We start from the raw sequence: 23,797 nt of genomic DNA on the forward strand, positions 1-23,797 counted from the left end.
CATGGGGAAAATATCCTACTAAACCATGGTTAAAATATCTGAACCTCCCCCCCTTACAATTTTGCATATGGGCGCCCATGGTAACAACACCAGTGATGGTTAAAATGTTAACGAAACTGTTTATGACCATTGGAAAGGCCTAAGTTTAAAGTACTGTCGTGAAAAGGCGAAATTAATTTCCGAACAACCCAATAGAAAACTGCAAAAAAAAAAAAAAAAAAAAAAACCTTTTTCATGAAAATATACACCAATTTCAAAAAGCCAGAAGGACAATCGAGGTAGTGAGAAGCAAAGGGATGCAAGTGGCAAAATTAAAAATTTGGAGATAACCAGTACACATGGTAAGTGAACCTCTCCTCTGTCTTGATGCAACAGATGGTACTAGTAGCCCTGGTAGGTGCTGCTGTATAGCATGATTTAGAAAAAAAATTCAATGAAAGCCTACCTAGGATCTGATCTTTAAATGCGTTTTACTCGAAACTTAAAATAGTCCACTTGCATCCCTTTGCTTCTCACTGCCTCAATTGACCTTTTGACCTCCCCCTAAATGAAGGGCCTGACTGATTAGCGATTAACTTTCTTATTGTATATTATTAAGAAACTTTTTTGCTGTAGCATAAAACATTGACTTTGAATGCAAAGCAATGTTTAAAAAACATCAAAGTTAATTATAGAAAACTTTTCCAAATGAGATGATTATTGCATCTTCTGATCAACAATGAAAATTTTTAACAAGTATAATTATCGAACATTTTTATGAAACTTTTTCATTGAAATACAAAACATCAACATCGAAAAAAAAAAATTTTTGTAATAAATGATGGTAAAAACATCGATTTTGCACTCTCCTTAGTCTGGATTGTACACATCTGTGTTGACACTAAAAATACCGTTTTATAAAACACTTTTTAAAAACATATAACTAATGTTCAATGATTTTTAAACAAATAATTTTATAAAAATAAAATAATGAGCAGCAATATTCATAAATGACATACTAAATAAGTAACCTTGATCCTAATTTATCTCACACAAGGAATGTATACAAAAATTTCATGGAGTTAATTCCTCAAGCTGTAGAAAAAGTGGTATGTATAAGATGGTATAACACAGTCTCATTATTTTTTGGAGTAATTAAAGAATTTATCTACTTTAAATGAGCTATTTGCAAATTTTAATTTCGTTATAAAATTACCAGCAAGCAAATCGTATAATAATAGAAATAAATTTAATTTTATATTAATGTCATCAGTGAAATCAGTCTTACGAAATTCAATGTTGTAAACACATAAATATCCTCAAATTATTTTCAGCTTTGTTCAATAATTTTATTAGCAATATCTGAAAACTTCTTTAACGCTTCAAATTCAGTAATTTCTTCAGATTCTGATCTTTGTTTAATACAAGTGGCAAATTGCGGATCCAAAGGTATGGAACCTATATGAATAAATTATGAAACAAATTTTAGTTGGGGCTAAACAAAGACTTAAACTGAAATTATTTACATAAGAATAGATACCTAAGAAGTTTAGACCTGCTTCTTTAGCCAAAGCTTCTCCTCCACCGTATGAAAAAATTGCTGAACATTCCTAGAGGGGAAATGCACACACATAATTATATGCACAAAATAAAATTGACATTACAGAGCTATTGCTTGAGATTTTTCCAAAAAAATTAGCAATTGATATTTTTAAAGATTAAAATATAAATTTTAGGGGGGGGGAAAAAACAATATTTTGGAAGTTTGACCAGAAACAATTGTGGAATCGTTTAAAAATTTTCAAGTTAATGAAAATAAAAAGCTACTTTATTTATTTGTCTTTATTTGTTGGGCCCAAGATTTTTAAAATAAGGAGTGAAACACATGTAGGGACGTAGGGGTAAACAATATGGAGGGGGCCCGAAAAGTTGTGACGGGTTTTAAAATTTCTCTGCACGCCCCTGTTTGGCACCAAAATTGAGATGCCAAATCCAGTAGTAGTTGGAGGGATGCCGTGCAAGAGTCTGCTTCGCCCCCCCCCCCCCCCCCCGAACGGTGAAACCTAAGGCTAACAGCTAAGAGGTGGGGTGAGTAAGGAGAAAAGTAGTAGTCATGCGACATTTATCGAGTTCCTGATTGATAATTAAAAAAAAAAAATTGTGGGTAACAATTTTAATGAAAGCATAATTAAACTTCACACTGGCAAAGTTTCTTGCATGTTTCAGTGCAATACATATTAAAATAAATATACTGTACACACAATCTATACTATTTTCTGTTAAAAACAATTGTTAAAATTTCACATTTTAAAAATAAATTGTTTTAGAACTATTGGCAATTACTGTATTATAAGAATCAATTGTAATTATAATATATACAGGGTAGTTATAAAATAACTTGAGATGTTCAGAGCCTTCTAGCAAATAATGTATTGGAGAAATACATTGCCAAACTTCATAGTTGTACATAACAGACCATGGGATTTTGATTTTTACAATTTAAAAAAAAGTACCAAAAGTCACCATCATGGAGAATTTTGGCATCAAAGAGAATTTTATTAGTAACATCAACTTTCCATTATATCAAATTTTCCAATTTCATCAGGACTTATAATGGTTAACTGCATAAAAAATAACACATTAGGCAACAACTGTCTAATATATTCCAGATTGCAAATGTTGTGCATATAATTTTAAATAAAAATTAGGAAACATTTACCTTGCAATTTGGGCAAACAAAACCACTCATATTTTCAATAATACCTATGACAGGCAAGGCAGCTTTCTTACAAAATGTGATTTCTCGTAATACATCACTTATTGCAACCATCTATATGAACAATAAAATATTCAGGGGATACACTTATATATATATATATACATATAAAACCAGAGTTCAACAATACAACAATAAAATTAATAAAACAAGAAATTTTTATCCTAAATATGTGCTATGTGCAAAGCAGCAATAAGTTAGGTAAAGAAAAAATATAGTTTTAAATAGAAAACATAGACCAAACAAAGATAACTGTTCAAAAGGCAAGGAAATAAACTTCTTTAAATTAAAAAAAATGTATTAAAATAATTTAATTTCTTAAGAATGTAATAGAATAATTCAAAATCAATTAAAATAGCTGCTTGTTTCAGCAGTGGAAGTCTCAAGTAAAGCATACCAGAACAACACTGCACCATTAAATAGATAATTAGACATAGGCAATAAAATTACAGAGACAGTAGCTAATGAAGGGACAACTAATAAAATCAAAGCAAAAAGCATTAAACATATTCCATGTCTTAAGCCAAATTTAATTTTAGGCAAACACCTAGAGACCTAAAGTATGGAGGATATTGTGCAACATGTAATTGTAAAAACCAACATGATTTAAGACTAGAAAATTGAAATACAACAATCAAACATGTCTTGCGCCTAAGCTATATATAATAAAACATATTGAATTTGAATAAAAAGCAAGAGATAAAATTACCTGAAAAACATGAACTCAACGATATAGGTGGTAAGATTGCGGATGAAAAAATATTTAACAATATTCATTGTGATGTTAGCAACATTATAAGTTATGAACAGTCGCTCAAGGCCATGAGTCATGGAAAAATGACAATTTTCTCATGGCATGCGGTTAACTTATAAAATATACATTTACATAAAGGCCTCCATGAATTTGTTGAAAAATTGGTAGCCAGTAAAAATTTATGGTAGAGTCAATAAAAATATTCGTATTGTAAAGTTTCCTACAGCAACACAAGTGACTGCAATCACTTCTAAATATGCAAAAGCAGTATGAGGTCCCTAAAAATTGAGAGCAGGATTCTAGGGCATACCTTTTTTAAATGAGTACCTTTTGCTACAAATGCAATATTTGAGAGTTGAAACAATACTTCATTTTAGCATTAGTACATTCCAAAAACTTACCTGAGGTGTTGTGACTAAAACTGCAGCTACATTGGCATGTTTTTTCAAACTTTCTGCTAATGTAATATGTTCATCAGAAGTACCAGGTGGCATATCAATTACTAAATAATCAATTGACTGCCAATGAACATCATTCAAAAATTGCTTTATCATTGCTGAAAAAAAAAATTGAATTTTAATTTGTCTTACACATATTTTAATGAAATTTTTTTATAAAAGGGAAAATGGTGTTACAAATACAAAACAAGGATTTTAAATATGGCTTTAAACCATGACAATAATGGTTAACTCCCCCCCCCCCCCCTCCAACTTCCAAGCTGCACATCTGTACTAAGCTACAAAAGTTCTGGACAGCTCTTACAGCACCATATCAGTTGGCTCGTAATCCTTGCATCCCCATGGTCCCTGTATATTTCCTTTTCCAATTTAAGTGATTACAATATCCAATGAAATTTTCTTATGATATCACCATTATCAAACGTACGACTATACGATAGGTAGTGCAACGTTATACGAGAAAATTGTATTGTTCAGTTAGAATTATGTTGGTCTATCTTGAACAGGAAATGAGGTAAATCAATTTGTTTCAAACCTCATAAAAGCGAAACAAAAGAGTATTGCATGCTATAAATTTTCAAGTAAAAAAGTATCTTTATAATATTTATTTAAGATAGATAGTTTTTTTTAACCCAAACTAGGATGGGACGGGCTTCTAGTGAGAGATACATAAGTACATCCAGTCACAAAAAACAATGCAATAATTAACTTGTTTGTACCTGAATGCAGTATTAAAAATTTTTTCAAGGATGACTAAAATAGAAATTCATACTGAAATTCAAGTAAAAAATTTTATATGAATACAATAACTCCCTTTACTTTGTATAAAAAAGTAAAGCAGCAAAGATCCTTTTTTTCTTCAAAAACATCGGCCAATTCCATTGGCTTTTTAATGTTTTTTAAGGTCGATGGGCCGATCAAGTTAGCATCGGCCGCCGATGCCGATGGCTAAATTTTTGAACCATCGGCGCCAATGCATCGATCGAGTCCTACAAGCAAGTGTGATATTTCATCTTTTAACTAAGTTTTTCATCCACAGTTCATGAATTTATTGTCAAGAATCATTGTAAATAAGTATAGCATAGTTTGTGTCACGTCTGTGTGTGACCAGTTTTTTGCGGCCGCTCTACACAAAAACTACCTCATGAAATCGAACGAAATTTAGTACACATATGTGCCCCTATGTGAACTTGTGCCCATTAGTTTTTGGCGCGAATTCCTCCAAGGGGGGTGGAGCAATGGGACGTTTTTCGAGTTACGCGTGCTTGCTATTCCTCAGGAAGTTACTGGCGGAATCAAACAAAATTTGGTCCATATGTTGGTATTAACAGGAACAGGTGCTGATTCAATTTTGGTGTCAATAACTCAAACGGGGGTTGAGCTGTAGAACGTTTTTTGTCGTCAATTGTGACTGCTGTATCTCAAGAAATAATGAACGGAATGAAAGAAAAATTTATCGGCAAGTAGCCCTTAGTGGGTATAAGAACTGATTTTAGTTTTGTGTCAACAGCTAAAAGGGGGGTAGCGCAATCACCCGTTCTTTTTTTCCATTTTGAGTGCCCTATCTCAAGAAGTAATGCTACGTTCTGGTTGAAATTTGGAATATATGTGAATCCATATGTAAACAGGCTTTGGTTCTATTTTGACGCCGATCGCTCCAAGAGGTGTTGATTTTTTTTTTTTTGCGAATAAAAATATTTTTATTAATGCAACAATAAGAAAGATAAATCGTAATAGATTGTCGTCTGCGTATTTCTCGTGATTTTAATTGTATGGAAATGATAGGAAATATTATCTCAATGATTTAAAATTTTTAACTGTTGCCATCTTATGTTTGTTAACAAATAAAATATTTGTAATTAATTCAAGCAAGGCTTTTAAAATAACTTTCAATTTTCGCTCTTTGCTTTGCTTTTGCAATAATTCAGACATTGGGATAGTCGTCAAGTTTTTGCATGTGTAATTTTGTTTTTGTTGGGAATATTGCTTCCTCGTCAAGCATGGGGAGGGATCAGAAAAAGGAAAAATATAGAAGAAAGTTTCGTGATGGCCACAACATACTAGTTTGTATAGTTGTAATACTATGCATAATTCTTTAAGTAATTTGGGGCCCCTTAGGAAGAGGGGGCTCCCAGGCCCAGGCCTAGTAAGCCTGTGCAGTAATCAGGCCCTAGACAAGTGGAGTGAATTTCCGGCAGATGTATAAGATTATGATGCTTGTTAAACAAAAGACTTCTTTTTCCTTTTAATTTAAAACAAAAATAATTATTGTTTTTATTACACATGCATATATATATAATCAAAGCCAAGGTGATTTAACAAAAACTGCTTTGGAGCCCAGTTTTTTCAGAACAATAATCTTTCAGATGCTATGTTACATTGAATTTGCCTATAAACTCTGAGAAATAAGTTGTTTGGTGACTAAGATTTTTTCCTGGCTTCTAAGAAGTTTTTGTAAGTCTCTGAAAATATATTTGATTTTAGATTCACTTTCTAGTTACCTTTGAAACATTGGTTTACCTTTGGGATTACTTTTTTAACAAATAAGTCTGTGAGAAGTCTGATTTGGTCAGTTGGAACTTTATGACAGGTCCGTTTTGTTTCACTCAAATTTTATGAAAGATACATAAATTGATTCTAACTCCCTCTTATTAGATTTGCATATGAGCCGCTCAGAAGCCAATGCGGTTAAGTCCAAAACACAAAAATTGAGAAAATTAATGTTTTTGATACATTAGTTTTTAAAATTCTTGGTTTATTAATTTAATTAGAAAAGTGTATAAAATCTTTTTTCGAAATGTAAACTCTGCAAAAAAACAAGATATGTACAGGATGTGTAAATAAAAACGTAAGTATTTATTGAAATAATGACAGTATCTTAAAAATTTTAGGACTTATCCTTTTTGGCAGATGAAAAATATAAGAAAATTTTGTAAAGATAATAAAATAACATTTATGGTCATAAGTTTCATGTTTATTCATCATAACAAACACCATCTTCTTCCGAGTTATTCAAATGTAAATCTTGATCCCTATGTGTTGTCCTTAATGTCCTGTAAAAGTCGTGTTTAATTGGAGGTCTTTAATAAACACATGTCTTTTTTTGTTTCTCTTGAAATTGTTCTGAATATAGGCCGAGTTATATATTTTTTAATTTACTGGCCTACCTATTTTTTTTTTTTAAATCAATTACATGAAAGGTATCATCCTAATCAAAATTATGTTTGAACTTAATGCTGCTTGGGTTTGACCTTTCCAATTTTATCCATCTCATATTAAGCCAATTTACTGTTGGTCCACTTGTTGATTTTTTTTCTGTTGGTAACAGCTTCTTCCAATGGTTTTGTTTAAAGAAATTCTTGTGGATTCATTTCGACAACTCTGAAAGGGTTCTTTCTTTTACTGTTTTGTATTATATGATACCAGTCACTAGGGTTATAAATATACGGAATTTTTTTGCATAAGCTTCTATAACTGCAAAATCAACATCATTGAGCAAATAACTGTGCCCACTTAATAAAAATTTAAGTTGAATTGATTCAGCTTTTATATCTTCACTCAGAACCAATTTCTGTAAACTTAACACAGCTTTTATATTTCAATTCTGTCCTGAACCTGAATCTGAATTCATTATAATTTTTTGAAAATCCTTTGCAATTAATTGTGTTTAGTTAAACACGATGACACTTCTTGTGAACCCCGCGATGCTTGGGTTATAGGCCAAACATACATGTAGCCCTCGTTAGTCTGTAAATCATAGCACTAAGATTGTATACAAATAAGTTTCTCTTGTAATAAGTCACTGATGTGGATAGTTTCGGAAATGCTTATGCTTTTTCTAAATCAAAACTAAACACATATATTTCGTCCGAAGCTCTTAGTCGATCATTAGCCATACTGTTACGGGCAATTTCTGCATTTCACAAGTGTTCGTCAAGTTCAACTTCAGCTGCATTTTTTTCCTTCATCATAGATTTTTTTTTTTTAACCAAATAATCAGATTTTGCACAAGTATCTTTTGAAGGTTGCTTAAAATGTAAGTTAAATTTTGTCGAAAATATATGGTAATAAAACTTTTCCTTTACTTGTACAATTTGCTCTTCATTACATTGTTCGACATACAGGTTATACATTTTTGCAATAGAAAGATCTAAATTCAAGTATCTGCCACCGGGATTATGACTTCTTGTACTATGAATTTCTTGTTTTTCAGTGTTGTCAACAAACATCGAATGAAGAAGAAGAATTTAATTTTTATTTCAAAGTTTATGTAAAAAATATTGATAAAAGGTGGACTTATTCACAATGGCTTCTGAAATTATTATACAATATATTCAGAAGCTATTAAAAAAAGGCTGTCTAACCTAGAAAAAAATAACCAACGAGTAAATCCTTTAATAACTAAGGAGATGATTATTTTTTTCATCAAAATTTCCAAAAATCAGAAAATATCCAAAAATGGACTTAACTGCATTGGCTTCTGAGCGGCTCATATGTATTAGCATATATGTAAGGTATGTATAAGTCTTTTTGACTTCAGTTATCTATGTTTTGTAGGATTTTAAAATAATGAAAACTTTCTTTTATGAACAGAAAATTGCTAGCTTGAATTTTTCATTTATTGCATTGTATAAGAACTTTAAATTTTATTTTCAATGACATAACATTATTACAATACCATTTTTCTTGGGTCCTCGCCATACAACAGCATCATTTCTGCTACTTAAAAGAAAACCTATCGACATGACAGCAAATGTTTGACTCTTATCAGTATAAACAGGTGTCCATCTAAACAAATAGAAAAGAAAAAATAAAATTATAATAACTGATAAACTACTCGGTAAAATGTCAGCAAACTCTAAATCAAAAAATTACCCTTCAGAACATTGGTGAACTTCTTTGCCTTCCAAGTTCAATAAATAAGGAATAGAAGGACCACATAAATCAATATCTAATAAGCCAACCTGTATATAGGTATAAAAAATACATAAATAAATAAAAAAAAGCATCACATGTTACTTTTTAGCATATACAGTCAATTTGCGATAACTCGAAGTCCGATAACTCGAATATTGCTATAACTCGAAGTTTTTACTAAGTCCCAACCACTTTGCCTTTAATTCCATGCTAATTATTCTCAATATCTCGAAGTTAACATCCTTTAACTCAAAGTTTTTTCCAAGATGACTCGAAATTTATTTCGAAAGAACGAAAAAAAAAAAAAGAAAGAAAGAAACAAGTGACTATGAGAGAAAAATTAATTCACCTTTACTTGCAATTCCTGCCCAATAGAGCTGTAAAGCAAGAAGAGCACCTGAGCCAATGTGCGATAAAGGAGTTACACGTGTTAAAATAAGTCAGCTTGTTTTCTTTTGTTGTACTGTACTGTTTACACTTCAATGTGTTGCTGGACTACGAAATTTGCTTTTTTAAGCTGTCAAGTCATCAAGTTGTACCTTTATTCAAAGGCTGACCTAAGTTAAGATGCGTTCCCCTTCATTCTTTAGTTTGATTATTTGCTGATAAGTTCCTGAGAGACAGAGTGAGTTTTCTTTACAATTAAAGATGTCTAAGCAAGTACTCTGTCAATGATAATAAAAGAAAAATAGAAACCTCTAAAGCGGTAAAATCCATGAATCCGAATTTGAAACAAATGAAGATGTGCACCTTTCCTGAAGTAGAATCAGCTCTATTCAAGTGGTTCCAGCAGTATTGAAATCAAACCATGCTTTTGATTTTTTTTACTTTCAATATTTTTGATTAAATTGTGCATATTGTGCTTAAAAACTTTTAAGTTCTGTAATTTTGTCTGCTTATGTACATATTACTTAAAATATTCGATGGTTTATAACATTAAAATGTCGAAAACCAAAACTAGCAGTAAGGTGAACTTCCAATAAGTCGAAGTTTTTTGTCAGTCCCTTTAGATTTAAGTTATCTCAAATGGACTGTATTTGTCATGGAAATGCAATAAATTAGTAGCACACGAGTTACCATTCGCGAAAAAAAAATGCAAACTAGTCAACAGACTATTAGTCTCTAAAAACTCCATAATCTTAATTTTGATTAAAGTTTAAAAAATCTTACAAACCACTGAAGTCAGACTTACAGGTCTATAATTCCCTGCATTACCTTTAGACCCAGGGCCGGATTTAGGAGAGGGCAGGCAGGGCTACTGCCCTGGGGCCTCCACAGCAAAGGGGCTCCACAATAAATTTTTTACAAAATATCCTAACTTTCACAGTCGAAAATATCGGATATATACATATTGTAACGGATCCGGTGCGGCTTGCAACTTTCTTGAGAGGAGGACACAGTTCTTGATTAAAAATACAGGAAATTTATTTACACTATGTACAGGAAAGAGCATCAACAACTGCTAAATTAATCATCAGCAATTAAGCAAATATCACACAACACCATAAACTCAACGGTTACACACGTATTTACTTCCAAATAGGAAAAACAACACAGCGAAATGCCTCGCAATAAACAGAGCTAATACACTCTCAGTACAAATTCTCAATCGAAACTGAACTCTTTATCATGCAAAATGCTTTTTATACACACCGAAAGAGAACTCCCAAATATTCCACCAGATTCCAAATGCTTCTCGAAAATAGTAGACCGTTATTTTATTTCTTCTTTTTATTCATTCACGAATCTTATCAATGAAAAATAGGGGGACCATATACTTCAACTGAATGTATAGGGGCTGTATATTCATTACGGGAAACTATTTACAGGTTAAGTTACTACAATAATTACTATTTACAGAATTTGTAACAATATATATCAAAATATTCGGATATATATCAAAGTATCGGATATTTTCGAAAATATGATGATCTTTTCGAACCCCGATTAGGGGCCTCCACTCCTTCGTTGCCCGTGGTCTCCATACTTCCAAATCCGGCCCTGTTTAGACCCTTTCTTGAAGAGAGCCATTATGTTAGCCAGCTTCCAGTCCTCTAGTACTGTCCCTGAGTTGTAGGAAGCATTGAAAATAGTTAAAACAACATCCACTTATTCCTCTGCACATTCAGCTAAAATTTTTGGATAAATATTATCTGGTCCCTTAGCTTTAGTTGCTTTAATTCTTTTCAAATGAAATAGAATCTCCTCCCTGGAAAACACAAAATCCTCAAGCTGTACAATCCTCAAGCTTGTGTCTTACTAGTGTCAACTGTTGAGATAGTTATCTTTAAACACAATGGAAAAAAAGTTACTAAAAACATTTTCAATATCCCTATCGTTTTGAATTAAAATTTCCACGCACATTAACCAGCGGTCCAATTTGTCTATTTTGAGTTTTCCCAAAATTAGCATAGGCAAAAAACCTTTTAGGATTCCTGTCAATGTTACCTGCTAGCCTTTGCTAAAATTCCCTTCGCTGAATCCATACCAAATACTTAACATTACGCCTTGCCTTGCCGTACAATACTGGAGCCTATCAATCTCCATTGTACGAAGACAAGGGAGATTACACAGAGGGGATACATTTACATGCATTGCACATGCCATACATTGTACAAAAGGAAAAGAGAAAATATAGAAACTGCTATTCAGATATACAATAACAAAGCAGTTTTTTAAAGTTATATAAAGTGCAGAATACTCCTAAAAATGCACAGGTGAAAGATTAGTATTTTGCTATGTCTATGTTTGCACAGAGCAACTGGTTGACCAGTCAGTTAACCAGTAACTAACCAAGTGTATTCTAATTAGTGATGTTCCGGATATTCGTATCCGTATCTGCGGATATCCGAAGGAAAATAAAAATCTGTATCCGTATCCGTTACTTTTTTGACGGCTCTTAAACGGATCATTTCTATTCTAGAAGTTTTTAAATATTTGAATAAAAGACTCTTAAGTTCAATTTAAATTAGGTTTTATTCCCTATTTAAATTATAAGGTATCATTTCAGAAGTCAATTTGTACCCCCCCCCCCCCTGTTGCAAAAAGGAAGGGGAAATAAGTTTTAAAAGTGTGTATCAGTGTGTCTTTTTTATGGAATCGTAGCTCCCAATCAGATGAACCGATTTTGATAGTTCATTTTTCCTTCAAAAGGTGACTTGATCGAAAGTGTTCTTAGCTTGGCCTCGTTTTTGTAGAACTTTAATTACCGGAGATATTAATTAAAAACCGATTTAACGTTTTTCACAATTATGGTAGTAAAAATTTACCCGTACGTTAAAAATGTTGGGCCTAATTGAAAGAACGAAATTTTCTGCGTTTGATATTTGTTTGAAACTTCCAACTTATATACAGTAGGAGCAATAATCTTGTTTAATAAATTTTAAATGCGCTTCTAAGCCTCTACACGCGTTTCATAGTCGGAAAATAAGGAGAAAAAGCTCAATGATTTAAAATTTTTACCTGCTGTCAGTTCATATTTGTTAACAAATGCGTGTTCTGACCCGCAAAATTCATCTTAATATGAGGTCGGCTCTCTGGGAGATGTTTTGTTTTTTTAATTTTTAATTTAATATTAGTTTTTGTTATTGATTTGGGGTTTCTGTCATTCTTCATTTTTGTTTTTCTCGGCATCCTTTAAAAAAAGTGAGACTAAATTATCTATTTACTGTTTGTAAAGGTGTTCCCGGCTCTGTATTTCGTCGGTCTTAGAAGTTCGGTGGAATGGGTCAGCGCTGCATTTATGCTGAAATAAAAATGGGAAAAATTATTTCTAGCCTGTCCAGTAGCAGCTTTACACTCTTGCTCCTGTATCCTACATCTACCGAGTAAGCTAGAAATAATTTTTCCCATTCCATCTAAGCATTGATGCAGCGCTGACCCATTCCTTCCAACTCTCCCTCAATTTTAACAGAGATTTCTTTAAAGAGTAAATCATAGTTTTGATTATATTTTTGCCGCAGTTGACATTTTGTGAAGAAACTGCCATTATTCTGACAGGAATACCTTTCGTAACAAATTTTACACTTGGATAGTTAAATTGGGTTTAAAAAAAATTGAGATCCGAATCCGTATTTGTGGATCTTAACACTAATGATCCGGATCTGTATCCGTATCCGCGGATCTACTTTTTTAATGATCCGGCACATCACTAATTCTAATGAAAACATCATATGGACACTAACCGCGACGTCATCAATCAACCAACCACGGTCAACCAGTAGCTCTAAGCACCATATAATTTATCATTTCATTAGAAAAACAAAGTGATAATTCCTCAAAGGATTTTTGTTTGAAAAGGAGAATTTAGAATGCATTATTTTCAAAGCATGTCAAACCTTAAAATTCGAATCCCTAAGTGACAATGCTAAATGTGCAGCGACAGACGATTTTCCAACTCCTCCTTTTCCAGACAAAACCAGAATTATGTTCTTTACATCTACAAATAAATAAAGAAATAAATAAATGAAAATAGTTTTGACCAAGTTCATTACTAACTTACATAAAACACAGTATTCTTTAAAACAGTGATGGATTCAAAATTCTTTTTGTGGGACGTTTCTTACGCATCGTAAGAAATGTTGAAAAAATCTTCATGAAATAAATAGAACATACTATCGTACCTCGTTAATCAGAAATTCGCAGGACCATAATTTAATTATTTCATTTTAACCGGATTTTAGCTTATTAGAAAAATTATTTAATAATTGCTAACTAGCTGGACCAAACTAGTATTTCATGCAGTGGTTTGAAGTATCGTGCTACAAGTAGCAACACTACTGTAGTTATTACATTTTTTAGTAGTTTGTAGTGTAGCGCACTACTTTAAAAAAAAGTAGAGTAGCTAGTAGTTCAATACAAAAAATAGTAGTTTGTAGTTGATTTCTGGAAACTACTTTTTTATAAAGTTTTTTTTTTTTTTAAATAACAAGATTTCAAACGAATATGACTGGTGCAACTCTTGCAAGAGTACATTAGTGGATGCAATGATAAATACGAATCATAAAATATGAGCTGATCTCAGATATATCATTTTGACACCATATGTTCTATCTGTTTGACACTATTAGTTTGTTTGGCTTCGAAATTTTCATACTTCTCCAATATTTACCTTGAATAGGGCATGGCTTAGAAATGAAAGAATAAGAGATAACTGCCGATTTAGTACTACGTTTGTGTTTTCTGGCAGCCGAGACTGTCCCTTGGCAGAAGGTTTTAGATTTCAATGAGACTATTGTTCCAATATTCACTCAATAGGGAAGCGACTGTAAATGTGATAGAACAGGATGATACTGAATGGCTTTAGTTGGGTAACAATAGAAATTGCAATGTTATTGAAGGGCCTTGAATTCAGAAGTCGTACCGCACCACATGGCACACACTCGGTGGTTAGACTTTTTCTACCAGTTTTTTGGCACTCTCAGCTTCAATGAGATAACATCTGCCCACAGCTCGGTTATTCACTAATCCAGATTGATGAGTTCCAATAAAGACGAAACTGCAGTCTCTGGATGTGATAACTAGTCTGTCTGTTATAGAGCATGTATTTCTGCCTAATCCCTGGCTTAGGGGCGGTAACTTACTGTGAAATACCCATTTTGCCTTTAATTCAGGAGTGGAAACGAACTATACTGCGACACTCGCTGGTGAGATACTTTTTCTTCCAGTTTATTGACACTTTCAGCTTCAATGAAATGATATCTGCCTCCAGCTCTGTTATTCACTAATCCAGACTGATAAGTTCTAATATATAAGAACAAAACTGCAGTCTTTGGATGTGATAACCATGTCTGGTACATTGCATCGTAAAAAAAAATGTTTGGAATGTCAAATTGGCTCAAAAAGAAAAGAAAGAAGAAATAATTCTAAGCAATACTCCACATTCAAATGAGCCAATTTATTGATCTAAACCACTTTTTAAATTTTTTCGTTCAATCCTCAAACGTGTGCATGCTTTTTTATTTATCTGTTTTTTAAAGAGTAGCGACTACATTTCAAAAGTAGTTAACTAAATTTTTAATAAACTAGTTTTGGTTGTAGTTTGCTACAAAAAAAAAACATTAGTTTTTCCGATTACTGATTTCATGTTAAGCGATTTCCCGTTAACGAGGTTCGACTAGACCCTAAAGGTGTTTGTTGTGTAGGTCTGGCCTTTTATTTAATTTTATATTGTTAAATTCTTAATATAAACACAGGTGCAACGAAGCATTATTTCAGAGAGGAACAAACTAGTGAACTTATGTCCTGGCCAGAACGTAAATCACAGCCTTTATTAACATGAAATAAAAAAAGTTTATGATTTAAAACAGACTAGGAAACTTAGAATTTGTGACTGTTGAACTTATAAATATACTGAAAATTAAAACGGATTAATTACAACCTTTCAACCCCATATTTTACTTGTGTGAATTTTTCACATGTGAGTGAGAAAAATTTTGTTTGTTTACAAACAGCGGAAAAGCAGCTGATTCCACTCTTTCAATAATATATGGGAAATTGTCGTTCCTTCATTTTTACATAAATATGTACATGTAAAACATCTCCCATTCGCATACTAAGAAAAGAAAACTACATTAACTTTTTTCTCCCCTCTTGAATAATCTTTAGTTTTATTTACATTCTCTCCCTTTCATGATAAGTGCGTTCGACGAGCACGACCGGGAGCGACCGGTTAGTTAATCAGGTGACAGCTAATGATCACGTGCTCCAATCAACTGCTTAGAATGGTAACCGCTGCGGTAACCGGTTAATCATAGAACGCCGCGGTTAGTAACTGGTTACTTACCGGTAGACCGGTGAGGTTTGTCGAACGCAACCATACTTTACAACTCTCACTCCATGCTCTTCAACTTCCATACAACAACAACAAGACCGTGCGGCTGACCGTCCGTTAAATACAGCTAAATCCAGCCGCCATATTTGAAAAAGGTTGCTAGATTCTTTTGTTTATCGCCATATTTAGCGATAAGCAAAATGAAGCAATTCTTTTGATACAATCGTTACGGATCAAGTTAAGTTACTTCATTAATGGTGTACAGTTAAGAAAAAAAAACATTTAACAAAAACAATTTTTTATTTTTAATGATTTAAATATATTAGTTTATAATTGAACTTAAGAACCATTCCTAAATTGTGTTTTATTCATCCAATTCGTTTTAATTAATTTAAAAATATTTTTAATGTCACATAAGAGGCAAATATGAAAAATTATTTTTAAAAAATCGAATTGTACCACGTTTGAAAAGCAAGCACTAATAAGCCACAAACAAATAAACAACACAGTTTAAATGCAGTTACTTGTTTTATTATAACTTCACCGTGAAATTTGGTTATATGTTAGTTGATTAATATACTTATGGTAGAGTCATATAGGGTCATAAACTTTTCATACAGGGACTCGAATAACTCATTGGAGCTATCTGTACAAAGTTCCCCCCCCCCCCCAAAAAAAAGAGACACCATAAATGAAAGAAAAAAGACTCCTTTAAATACTCCTCAACCCCCCGAAAAAAAATCAACGGCAAAGTTTGTTCCATGATCTGCAGGGGTGCCCTTTCCTTCAAGAGTGTGATACCCCTCCCCCCCCCCCCCCGAAGAACGAAACCAAAATACCTGTAAAGAAAATTTTAATGGCAGCGCAGTTCTGTCCCGTGAATCCCCCCCCCCCCAACACATACAACCATGCTCGTCATATGGGTGATCAGGGATTCAATTGCCCTTTCCCCCTGGATTTTTTAAATGTTTCTGAAATTGGGCATTTTTGTACGAATTTGGTGTGTTTTTTTTTTTTTTTTTTAATTAAATGCATTGCGCACAATCTGACTGATTCGAGCACTTATAATGTAAGTTTCTAGAATGGAGGGGGGACATTATCCCCCTCCCTCCATTCCAGAAAATTTGAAATGGCGGGCCTTTGGGACAAAAGACACATTGCTACAAACTTACATACATGCTTACATAATAAAGTGTTCGAATCAGTCAGAGCATGCATAAATCAAGGGCGGATCCAACTTCTGCTTTTAGAGGGGGTTATTCAGAAAAGGGGGGAGGGGTCGTGTCACATATATTGCTCTTCTTGAGCTCAAATGGGGGGGTACCCGTCCCCATCTGGAGCCGTTCCTCAATAAAATTTGCAATGGATAGCAAATTTGCGTATTCTATACTTTGTTTAATATAAATTTCTCATTTCAGTACGAAGATAATTTTTTTGTTTTAATCAGATCAGTTTTTTTTTTTTTTTTTTTTGGTGCATTTATTTCTTTCTTTTTTCGCAGCCCAATGCAAATGAAATGCTAGAAAAAATTTTCGTTAGTAAACTCCTAAAATCCCATAGTTAAAAAAAAAAGAAAAAAAATCGCAAAACAAAATTTTGAACAGGCATCTCGTTTACAGGACCAATCTGTGAGCTCAAGGCCAAATTGCAACTGTTATTCCCTCCCCCGCCCCCCTCCTCGACTGCCTGCATACATAGACATTTGTATGTGTAATTTTACGGAGTAACTAAGAAAATATTTCCATTTTAAATTAGTAATAAAAAGGAAAGCTTCGATTATTATGAAAAGGCGTTTATTAAATACCTTCAATAAAGCATTGACATTTTTTCTGGTGGCTGGGCAGCTTAATTTTAAATATAGTCAAATTTTGCCCAATATTTACTAACGAAAATAATTTCAGGTATATAAATTAGTATCAAAGTCTCAAAAATCATATTCATCATACCAACATAAAGGTAGTGTTTGTTGAAAAAATTTCATCATTCTCTAACTTTCTGGTTTTGTCTCCACTTATTTAACAGATGCTCTTAACATGTGAAATCTACATTTTTAAATTAAAATGTAGCTTTTTTTCTTTTTCATATATTGAAAACTAGGGAATAGAAACGCGCTCCATCGTTTTCCGAAAAGTTTCACTTTTGGTTTCGATTCTATCCCATAGCGCAGGTGTTCCCAAACTTTTTCGATTCGCGGCAGCCTTAGAAGAAATATAATTTTCCGAGGCATCCCAGTCTTTATTGTTCATATATGTGTACGAATGTTATCGTGGGCACTTCGTGGCATCTTTTCGCAGATTAATCGGTAAAAATCGGCTGAAAAAAATTGTTAAAGTGGCCGCTGACCGATATGCTAATGCATTGTCGCATCTCTACTCCGCACCAGCAAAAAATGACGTTGATATTCCATTTAAATTCTTGAGTCACTAGAAAAAAAAAAATAAATAAATAAATAAAAACATATTTAAAATTTTTTCTCTCCATAAGGGAGAAAATGAATAAAATACACGACATATAAATCCGCAAAATGGGGGAGGAAATCAATAAAATATTTGTTAACTAATTAGTCTCTTTCATTTCTATTTAACTATATTATACTTTATCCTTTATTTTGCGGCCTCTTGACAGAATGTACTACACCGATCCCTTCCATTTTGGTGGAACTTAGAAATATCAACCATGAATTTTAATCTCTTTGATATTTTCAATTTGGCCCAGGTTCCATAGTTGTGGTACGCCCTTTGTTAGCCATAGGCGGATTTAGGACTGAGTTCCTGAAGGGGCAGGATTTTTTTTTTTTTTGAAGAAACATTTTTAATTGCCCTCCCCCTCCCATGTTTTTGTCTGTTTTCTGTGATGCGTAAGGCCATTCTTTACTTTTTTATGTGTCGTTTTCATTACTGTGTGTAATCATGCTGTCATTTTTAAATTGACCTTAAAAGAGAGGGGGCTGGTATTAAAAGAGTAACGCAGTGCTCCCTTTTAAGTGGGATATAAAATATCTCCAGTTTTAGGGGACCCGGGGGTTACTCCCCCGGAGGCAATTATCTAAAATAGATATAAAATTCTGCATTTTGAAGTCTTATAAGGGTTAATTGGAAATAATAGGCAAATAATTTTTTTTTTAAGTTTTACGCTTTACAAGTGCTTTGTGATACAAGTTAATACTTTAAAAGAAATGGTGCACAGATTTAGAGAATAGGTATCAAGAGAGTAACATACTACCCATTTGAACAATTCTTAATTTATACACTTGATAAGAAATAAAATTGAAGCACTTTGCTTAGGAGTTTCGAAAACTTGTCTAATTATTTTCAAGGTTTGGTTGGTTAGATTGGGTTTTTGGTTCAAGAGCCCTTGTAGGCTATACTGCGCCAATTCTTTTCAGGGATTTTAGAACCTATCAATAATTTGCACTTTCCAGCCTCTGAAATTGAGTAGTAGATTATACACTTGTACAGTATTGTTCAAACTTTGTAAGAAACGGCTATTTTAAGTTTAAAAGAAAAAAAATAAACTTTAATTTCTTATTCAAAAAAGAAAAATCATGTCTTTTTTTTTGTTATAAGATTTTGGAAGATAAGTTGTTACTATATAAACTCCTCCCAAAACTGGGGAGCATTGTCCCCTTTGCCCCCTCCCCCCTATAAATCCACCCATGCTCTTCTGTACTGTTCAAAAACGAAAAAATAATGATTTTTTTTTTTTAATTTTTGGAAGATGTGTTGTTACTACATAAAGTCCTCCCAAAACTGGGGGGGCATTGCCCCCCTCTGACCCCCCATAAATCCGCCCATGTTGTTAGCACAGCCATAAAAATATATTACTTTTTTCAATTTTTCAGAAAATTTGAAGTGATAAACAAATGTTACACAACAGTTTTTAATTTTAATCTATACATTGTCTTTATCAATAAAAGTATTAATTTGAAATTAAACCCTGCCAATGTTTGGAAAATAAACAAAATCTGGAAAACTAAGAAATTACAACAGAGAAAGCGAAAATGAGTGAGCTCTTTTTACAATTCATGTATTGATTTAAAAAAGGGAAAAGCATATCCTCTAATACATATAAATAAGCATGTCCTTGATGAACATTGCCTGACTGAGACAATTTCTTCCACTCATCAATTAGTCAGAAACTAATGCTTATTTTCTCTAATTAATATTTCATTATACCTTTTATTAGTGTTCATTTTCAAAAGAGAAACATATCCTCTGTAATATATAAATATACAAACAATTGATGAACTGTATGTCTGAGACAATTTCTTCTACTCATATTTATTCAAACATAACTGAACTAATGCTTATCTGCTACATTAGCAACCAGACTTCACCTGATTAAAATGGTCCCTCCCCTTTCTGGCTTCTTTATGGCAAAAATAAAGTTTATAAATTGATGTAACTTTATCACACTTGTAAGATATCACACAGAAGTAGCAAATTTGAGGGTTTGCAAAAATATAACTATTTAGTCGAAAAAACTAAATATACAGACACATAGACTTGGATATAAGAATTTTATTTATAGCTACAAAAAATATAGGCACCATTTCAAAATATGTAATCTTTACTTTGTGATTAATGAAACAGAAATTTGATATATGGTTATAAACAAAACTCTTTTAATAAAGTTGATTTAATCTTGCTAAGCAGGTGATGCAGTTGATGCCATTATTTTTTTCAAAAGCATCTTTACTTTTAACATGAAGCCTTAGGATAACCATATAACAATACAAAAATCTTCGGTTTTCCCTTTGGCCCAGATCAGGGATTATGTGGGTTAATGACATCAGCTTTGATTACTAGACTACATGGAATGCAGCTGAGTCCCTGACCCTAGAGGCACCCTTGGGTAAGATATCAGGACATGAAAAAAATAGCAATGAGGTATCAAGGAAAAGGGATTATTTGTGATGATGACTCACTGAGCAAAGCATGGGATGTTCAAAGAAGCTCCCACACCTGGAGTAAAATTGCTTTACACATTTCTATAAAGGTTGTGTAAAGTGAGAGAGAGAGGTTTTTAAAGAAGTGATATGAGAAAAAAAAAACTTTATTTATAAAAAACACACACACACACACAAAAAAGTTTAGTTGTGCCAGTCATTGGAAATTAAGGGGTTCAATGACACTAATTCCCCACACTTTTGGTTACACTTCATTATGTTTAGTGAAAATATATAATACATTCAAATCTCAGACTGGTTCAAACTTCAAGTTATGGGAAGTTACCACAGCCCCTCAAGGAATATTTGAGATATTGAGAGTTGATTGTATAACACAAATAAAAAAATGTGTTCCAGAATTTATTCCAGACGATTGAAGACCTCAGTGATCGTTAGTGGTGACCAGGGCTTGTTAAATATATCCATAGTTAAAGTGCAAGTTCCCATGCCAAACTGATACTTTTGGGACTGCTGGATCAGGGGTTGCTTGGCTCCTGGTCTGAATCAAAAAACCAGAACTGTCTTCAAGGCCTCATCCAACTGGTTAATCTCCATGTTGTAGTAAGTATGGGGACCCTGGAATGTTGAGAGAGAGAGAGAGAATCCCATTCTTCAGTTGATTCAGTAGCTACTCTTCAGGCTCGGAAAAAACCGAAAAGCACAAGCAGAGTTAATGGCAGCAAATCAAGCCAATTCCCTCTACAATGTGCCATTCAGTCGGGAATTTCCAGCCTCTGCAACTGGACACCTGAAATAGTTCTTGGACTCTGGGAAGAAAAAACAATTTAATTTAAAAGCAACAATATTATACAATGCTAATGGACACAATACTGTTTTTCATCCTGTTCAGAAAAATAATATATTTTATTTCTCAACATGTTTGTAATTAAAATATTTTGTCAATAGGTACAATAGTAAAATAGCTGTTATCAATAGCTTATTTGCTATTACTTTTTTTTGTCATCTATTACACCAAGGTGTAACCATGTATTATATAAAAAATTTACTTAGCTATGATTGCTTCATAATAGAGATTATATCAAGAATAGAAGCAAGACACATTCATACGAAAGATTATTCAAGAATTAAATGCATTGCCTGTGTATTATAAGAAAATTCTCTAAATATAGTATGGCACAAAACCAATTCAAGTTGAGAATCAAGTTTCATAACAGTCTGGGAGTAACCCAAGTTTCCAATTACACAGATTAACAATAGAGAATAGCATCCATAAGAAAGTAACAATTTTAAAGATCAAACATACCCACACTTCCGTTGATTCAGTAATTACTCTGCAAGCTCGGAAAAAACCGAAAAGCATAAGCAGAGGAAACGGCAGCAAATGAAACCAATTCCCTCTACTATGTGCCATTCAGTCAGGAATTTTCAGCCTCTGCAACTGGACACCAGAAACAGTTTTTAGACTCTGGGGAGGAAAAACTTAATTTAAAATTTGAATGCAACACTATAACAATGCTAATGGAATGGCATACAATAGTTCTAAATAGGTATCCATCCTATTCAGAAAATAATTAGTATATTTTGCTTCTCAACGTGTTATTAATTAAAATATTCTTCAACAGGTACAATAGTAAACTAGCTGTTATCAATAGCTTATTCTCTTTAACTCTTTTTTTGTTGTATATTACACTAAGGTGTGACCATCTATTATAAAAAAAATACTTCAGCTATGATTGCTTCATAATATTACATCAAGAATAGAAGTAAGACAAATTCATAAAAAGTATTATTCAAGAATTGAATGCACGACCTGCTTATTACAGGAAAATTCTCAAATTATAGTATGATACAAAACCAATTCAAGTTGAGGATCAAGTTTCATAACAGCCTAGGAATAATTACACAGATAAACAATATAGAATAGTTTCAAAAAGTAGAACTGTAATAAATTAAAATAGATTGGACATCTTTCAGCGAATGGAGAAAAAATCTCAAGAATAAAAACAAATATCAAGCAGTAAAAATCCTCAACATATAAGCACTTTAACCTGGAGCGTTTGTTGCTGCTCACAGCTACTGCACCCCACATGATACTTTGATTTAAATACTTCAGTATTTATCCTTAAGCATGTGACAATATCTAGAACTGGCAAGAAAATCAAATCTGCATGTTATTTTTCTGAAAGTCATGAAGCAATTCAGCAATAAAAGCATGATTGACAGATCTTTTAAAGGATGATGAGTGAATTATTTAATTTGAGATTTCCGTTACACAGAATTCTATTAAATAGCAGAAGCTAGAAGGAAAAAAATGATTGTTTGATAACTGTTTTATAATTCAAAAAGGTAAGAATCTGCATCAGATGAATGTACTCCTGTTTAAAAACATAATTTGGTCAATAGGTACCTGCATTTTGAAAAAGAAAAATGCATAAATTATTTTTCTTCTAGAAAATACCATATTTTGCTCCTGTCTGTAACTTTGCAATTTTACTCAAATGAAACAGATACACTATATAGGAAGCTAAATATAATAACTATTGCAGAAATAGTTATTAGTTAACAGAGAAATCACATTTCGTCTAACGAGCAAAGTATTAAGTTCATAGCAAGAAATTATTGAAATCAAATCCTTATTACTTCATATCCATAATAACGACGTTCATCATTGGGCGAAACCGTTTTGTAAGATACTATTAAGATGCATTTCTTTAGAAATTAGTTGATTTAATATGAAATCTACACTGAATTACAAGCCGTTATCTAAGTTTACTTATGCTTTAATTAAAATATGAATAAAATTGTACCATTGTTTGTTTCCTTTATGAATCAAAGCAAAATCCTCTTTGTTCTCATGTTCACGAGCACCAAACCATTACGAGATCACTTTGAAGAAAGAGAAATACATAAATTAATCATTTCATCTCAATAGCTCAATATTAAATACATTGTAACATGTTATTGATATCAAATCACATTTATGACATTTAAGATCGAGCGAAACCATTTTGCAAGTCATTAGGCAGTTTTTGAATAAATATTCGTTGAAATAACAAATGAAACTTGCAACATTACTAATTTCAAGAGTTAATTTGTGATTTTGTGAAACATAAATTCAAATTAATCATTAAAACGTACCTCACAATCACCTAAATCCTCAGGCCCCCTCGTGTATCTACCGTTTGTTCGCGCGCCAAACCATTGCGTCGCCAAACGTCAAGGTTGCCGTAAA

General features: G+C 32.7%; 1 protein-coding gene across 1 annotated transcript; it reads right to left on the reverse strand.

The window, feature by feature from the left end:
• Window positions 1-473: 473 nt before the first annotated feature.
• On the reverse strand, window positions 474-15,345 carry LOC129222305 (cytosolic Fe-S cluster assembly factor NUBP2 homolog). Its single transcript, XM_054856791.1, has 8 exons — window positions 15,264-15,345; window positions 13,222-13,322; window positions 8,843-8,931; window positions 8,646-8,755; window positions 3,911-4,065; window positions 2,699-2,809; window positions 1,520-1,589; window positions 474-1,437 (listed from the first exon to the last, which is right to left on the reverse strand). Exons 1-8 carry the CDS (start codon window positions 15,274-15,276, stop codon window positions 1,310-1,312), a joined length of 777 nt encoding a protein of 258 aa, XP_054712766.1. The 5' UTR covers window positions 15,277-15,345; the 3' UTR covers window positions 474-1,309.
• Window positions 15,346-23,797: the final 8,452 nt, after the last annotated feature.

This window comes from Uloborus diversus, chromosome 5 (assembly GCF_026930045.1).
Source record: "Uloborus diversus isolate 005 chromosome 5, Udiv.v.3.1, whole genome shotgun sequence".
Lineage (NCBI taxonomy): Eukaryota > Metazoa > Arthropoda > Arachnida > Araneae > Uloboridae > Uloborus > Uloborus diversus.

Bases quoted from the DNA above. Each gene is read 5' to 3' on its own strand.
- LOC129222305 (XM_054856791.1), bottom strand. The intron at 8,932-13,221 runs GTTTGACATGCT...ACCTATATACAG, and splicing joins TTAGGGATTCGAATTTTAAG to GTTGGCTTATTAGATATTGA. The intron at 2,810-3,910 runs GTAAGTTTTTGG...TTGTTCATATAG, and splicing joins TTTTAGTCACAACACCTCAG to ATGGTTGCAATAAGTGATGT.